The 5,740-nt window shown below is 41.1% G+C and overlaps 1 protein-coding gene across 1 annotated transcript; it reads left to right on the top strand.

Moving 5' to 3' along the window:
• Positions 1-3,663: 3,663 nt before the first annotated feature.
• LOC109432342 (collagenase-like) lies at positions 3,664-4,737 on the top strand. Its single transcript, XM_019708687.3, has one exon. It carries the CDS (start codon positions 3,694-3,696, stop codon positions 4,630-4,632), a length of 939 nt encoding a protein of 312 aa, XP_019564232.2. The 5' UTR covers positions 3,664-3,693; the 3' UTR covers positions 4,633-4,737.
• The last annotated feature ends 1,003 nt before the right edge of the window (positions 4,738-5,740 follow it).

The following is a 5,740-nucleotide window of genomic DNA, read 5'->3' as shown; positions in this document are numbered from 1 at the left end:
GCACGCTACGGTTCCGAATGCGAGTAACTTTGGCAAGAGTCTGAAAAGGCCAGTTTGACACCGATTCAAGTGTGGGCAAGCATTTATTTTCTCACTCTGGTACGCCACGGTTCCGAATGCGAGTAACTTTGGTATGGGTCTAGAAAAATATAAATGCATTGCGATCAACTTTTCCTCATCCGACTAAGTCACGTCTTCGAATGCGAAAGAATTTGACCGGATCTAGGAAGGCCAGTTGATTGTTCCCACATTCGATTTGGACCAATCGATTTTAATTATCTACCACTCAATCCTCCGAGTATCAGTAAGTAGTTTCGGTCGTCGACAGTTCAGTTCAGTGCGTTTCTCTTGCCTGTTGATCGGCACACGCGGAATCGAATACCGTCCCCCTTCGCAACGGTAAGTGCCCCGTCGTCAACAAACACTCACATAGTTGACGTTGGCGCCACTGTAGTTTTCAACACACTTTCAATTTTAACAGCAGGGATGACATATATACAGCATTATCTGTATCATTCAGAATTTTTAAGACCCGTTCGATTTTATATGAAATTCAGATTTTCTGAACTAGAGGGGTCATTTTATTTTTGTATGGAATACAGATTTTCCACCCAAATTTTGTATGAGATACATATTTTTGAAAAGAGAGATACAGATTTTTCTAAAAATCATATGGCATCCCTGCTTCCCAGCCAACAAAAAGTCGTTTATGATGTAGAATAGCCATTTAGCCGCATGTTCAACAGTAAATGCGATCGTGTTTTGGTTGGGTTGGAGCTTCTAATGTGGCTTCAGAGATGTCTCAGAGGAGTTGTGTGCTTCGGGAGGTTTCCGTGGGATTTCCAGAGATTTCATGGGAATTTGAGGGGCTTCAACGGGGGTTTTCAGAGTTTCAAGTCGTTTCAGAGTTGCAGGTTATATGAGGAATGTGTTCCCTGAAACGCCCCTTAATGCACATGAAATCAAGAAATCTAGAACGATCCTAAAACTGATCCTGAAATTCGAAACGAATGCCACTCTAGCGGTAAAGTGTCTTTAATAAACTAATAATAATAATAATCATCATCCTGAAATCCCCTGAGGCCCTCAAAACACCGTGAAACACCCCTGAAATCTCCGAGAATTCACCCGAAATCAACTGGAATGTACCTGAAACCGCATGGAACGCCCCTGAAACTCCGTGGAACTCCCTGAAACGCCTCTGAAGCCCTCCGAAACCCTATAAAACTCCTCTGAAACTCCTTGAAAATCCCTGAAACCTCCTGGAATACTTTTGAAATGCTACTGAAACCCCATGGAACGCCCATTAAACTACTTGGAACACCCCTAGAACGTGCTTGAAGCCCTTGAAAGCGTACTTGTTTCTTGCTTTTCGGGGGATTCCCAGAAAATTTATGGGGATTTAAGCGGCTTTCACTGGGATTTTCAGAGGGGTTTCAAGGCCTCTCAGGGTTACAGGTGATATCAGGGATATATCCCTTGGAACACCCTATTGGAGTGCCCCTTAATGCATGTTAAATCCACAGAAACCCCCTGAAATTCTTTGTAACAACCCTAAAACCAATGACACCCTTAAATGCCCTTGAAACCTCCTGGAACACTACCGAAATCTACTACAACTCCCCTGAAGCCCCTTGAATTTACCTGAAACCCCATGTGGTGATCTCACCACTTACTTATTATCTACCCTCATAAAGAGGACATTCATTCGTAGTTAAATGTTAGCCGTAACCGTAAGTCTGAAAAGGATCTCGTGATTACCTGCTTAGCAGGTATTCACATCCAGAAGGTAGATGTAAAGGAGAAGGTAAGATACTATTTTTTCTAACTCTCACATATAAATATAATAAAGAGCAATAAATGAATCAGTCTTGATCAAGATTCTCAACAAGTGTATCTTCGTTTATCACATCACACTCCCTGAAATGGCTGGCTTCAACCCCGGAGATTATTACATTCATAAAACGCCTTTGATAACTCCTGGAATGCCTCTTGGAACCCCTGATATCCCTTGAAACATCATAGAACATCACTGGCATGCTCCTTAAATCCTGTAATCCAGTGGTCACCAAACTGCGGCCCGCGGGCCGCATGCGGCCCTCTACAAGGTTTTGTGCGGCCCGCGAACTAATTTTGATTCCATTATGAAAATCAGAAATTTCATAATATTTAAGAACTTTCATGAGAATGAATACTAACTACTGACGTTTTGCCAACTCTCCAGGATGTTTATCAAATGAAGTAAGATTTTCGAAAGTTTTACAAACTGTAAAAGACTAGTTTTTTGAATTTTGTTACGAGAGTATTCGAAACTGTTGTTAAGAACGGTGTGTTTCGCTTAAATAATGAGTTTCGGTTAAATTTACAGGTCCCCTGCCATGGATTTTGAACTTGTGGCAGAATTCGTGATTAGTAATTTATCTAATTTCACGAAAATAAAATTAAAATAATGTCCCTTTTGTTTTTATCGGCGAAAACATTCCTTGTATTCGATATACTTCATATTCAGCACTTCTGTCAGTTATTCCAAATATTCCAAAACATTTTGCAGTTTTTTTTAAAGGAAATGTTGCCCAAATTTCGTCAAAAACTTCAGGGATTGGGCAAGATACTTTTCATACCCCTTGCAATATTTTTGGGAATTCCTCTTTAAATATCTATCCTAAATTGGCTACAGATACTTGCTCACATTGCTCAGAAAATCATATCTGCAGGTTTTTCTTCATTGGCTTCCTAAGAAATTACACAAGAAAAACTTAAAAAAAAAGTTATCAAGGATTTGCATAACAGTATCTCCAGGCAGTTTTCGGACTTTTTACGAGAATCCTGAATTTGCTACAAATCATTCTTAAATTCCTCGAAATCCAAGTCTCCAAAAACTTGGAACACAGTTCCAAGGTTTTTTTTTAATAAGGGGGTACGATATACTTCTCAGAAAATTCATAAGCTGCAAAAAGAAACTTCATTCGGAAATTTGGTAAAATTGGATCCAGAGAAATCCAGAAATTTCCTGCTATTGGTCAATATTTTCAAAAAATCAAACAAATGAATTTTGTGCTGAATCTTGAAAATTGTTGAAAATAAACTCTTAATGACTTGCGGCCCGCAGTCGCTTTTCAAAATTCAATTTTGGCCCGCAAAGACAGTTAGGCTGAGGATCACTGCAGTAGACGTTCGATAAGTGCAATATGGTTACGTTTCACTTACCGAATGAAATTCGATAACTGCAACAACTGGCAGACGTCACATAACTGTCAGTTGCTGCAGAATGCAACAAATGTGCATTCGAAAAACATCGCATTGCAACAAAACTGCACGTGAAAAACATCGCATCGCTCTTGACATTTGATTTTGACGGATAGCGGTGCGATAACTGCAAATTTGTTGCACTTAGCGGACTTGCACTTAAATTGCATTGCAGTTAAAGCGTTTGCACAGAGCGAACGTCTACTGTAATAGGTGTCTGAATCGACTGTTGTAAAATAGGATGAATAAAGGGGCAGGATTAAGATGGGTAGTCATATCCAATTTTTTTTTTCATGACATAGCATGGTGCAAACAATTTGATCAATTTTTCTTCACATTCTTGCACTGTGCCTAAAAACTCGGTTTTGTTTTCTATTTTAATGCAATCTTATCCTACCCCCAACAACGGGGATATATTTAGCTATCGATGCTGATCCCGCCAATAATATGTTAAAGCTTCCATTGCACCTAAAACAATCTAATCGAGATTCAACCTTTTTGTTTGCACAAAGCTGTATAAATACTGGTCAGTCGGTGGCCGGGTCAATATCAATCAAGTGCAATATGAAGAACCTATTGCGAATAATTTGCGCCATATTTTTGGTGGCTACGGTCCAGGCTGAGCCTTTGGAGCGCACCAATCGTATCCACAACGGCCAAGTTGCATCGGCAGGCCAATTTCCGTATGCCGCCGCCATTATTCCGGTGGTTCCGGTCACGGGTCGCCCAGTATGCGGAGGATCTCTCGTTTCGCCCCGATTCGTTTTGACTGCAGGCCGGTGCGTTTACGGTGTGACTCGAGCCTACGTGGTCCTGGGAGCTGTGCATGTGTTCGAAGACCGTGAGGCGTCCCGTCTACAGCTGGATGTTACCGAGTTTATCGTGCACAGCGGATTTGAAGCTGAACCGGAGGTGTTCGACGTGGCACTAGTGAGGTTACCGGTTAACGTGCCAATTGGAAGTGCCTTTATCGATGTGGTTCGGTTGCCTAATCGGCGCCAGGTGGAGGCTACCTTCGTTGGACAACAGGCTACAGTTTTCGGATGGGGAAGCACGGGACCGGGATCGGAGTTTACCAATGAGCTGCGATTTATCCGAGCGCAAGTTATTTCGCAGCTTTCGTGCACGGTTAATCTACCGACGAATACGATTCTAGGTGAGCACATTTGCATGGATGGAGCGAACAATTCCCCGTGTGCCGGAGATTATGGAGGACCGTTGACCATTACGGATGTTGACGGGCAGACTACGCAGATCGGAGTATTCTCGTTTACTTCAGTATTGGGATGCACGCTTGGTCGGCCATCCGTGTACACGCGAATGTCGTCTTATTTGGACTGGATTGGACAGAACTCGGACGTCGTGATTCGGGATGACTTCAATTAGGTTCTGATTTTCTCATTAGATTATTATATGTTATAGTAGTTACACGTAGTGATTTTGTTTGTAAATATAAATAAATCTGTTTCCTGTATTTGACACTCAAAGAAATTAAAACAATACCAATATGTTCTTTTGTAATAAATTACATCCCAAACTTATTTTTCTCGCCCAAATTCAGTGTTAATTGTTCCATTTTGATAAAAATTTAACACAACAACCGTTATTAGCTTAGCAATGCAATTTAAAAAAAGGAGATTATAGTTAACCTCAAGAGCGACGCTCTTATCATCAAGGTCGATTAGTCTGAGGTCTTGAAAACGAAGTCAAACTCACGGATTTAGGAGCCATCATACGCAGTATCAGAGCTCATACCTGTGAAATGATCCTTGAGCTCAAGAAGGACATCACATGCTAGGGCCCTGCCTACAAATATGTATCTGGTGGTCCTTGGTGATGAAGTTGAGGTGACCAGAATGAGATATTTTTTTTGTTTATTCCTGTTCGGGTTTGTCACTGCGACCAGTTTTTAGATCTATTGTGACATTACCCGGATCCTTAGTATAGTGCATGTCGCATTACTCAATTGCCATTGAGGGGTAATTGCATCACCCGGAAACCTAGCATCACCCTTGTTTTACTGCTAAATTATCCCCTGTAGGAAGTTAAGGACCCGGGTTTTAACATTAGCAGCAATATCATTCCAATAATGGAACATGTGTTCAGTAATAAGGATTCTAGTATGTCTCTTGTGTACTAGCACTTTCCAGTCTTCGAAGAGATAGTACATACATGGATGCCTAATCCAATTTGATTTCCTTTGCATTGTGTTTAGCCTCTGATGGTGAGGTTTTTAACTATATGCAGAGTGAAGTTGGTCAACTCAGTTTTATTCAAAAACTGGAAGTCACCAAAACACCAGTAGTAAGGACTAAATACTATGATTCCTTGAATTACCAGAACACATATTCCAAAAACTGAAAAATAGGACGACACTAGATTTCGGTTTGGTAGATCTATCACCGCAACGCAACCCAAAAAGGCGATCTACCCACGCTACGGGCTCCGTTAAAGATCGAGCATCTTTTAAACACCCTAAACCATTCATCCCTCA

Source organism: Aedes albopictus, chromosome 2 (assembly GCF_035046485.1).
Source record: "Aedes albopictus strain Foshan chromosome 2, AalbF5, whole genome shotgun sequence".
NCBI classification, from domain to species: Eukaryota; Metazoa; Arthropoda; class Insecta; order Diptera; family Culicidae; genus Aedes; species Aedes albopictus.
Note: the sequence above shows the minus strand (reverse complement) of the source record. Positions and strands in the feature narration are given on the sequence as shown.

What these genes read in the sequence shown, in the direction of transcription:
- LOC109432342 (XM_019708687.3), top strand. Translation starts at nt 3,694, where the DNA reads ATGTTAAAGCTTCCATTGCACCTAAAACAATCTAATCGAGATTCAACC.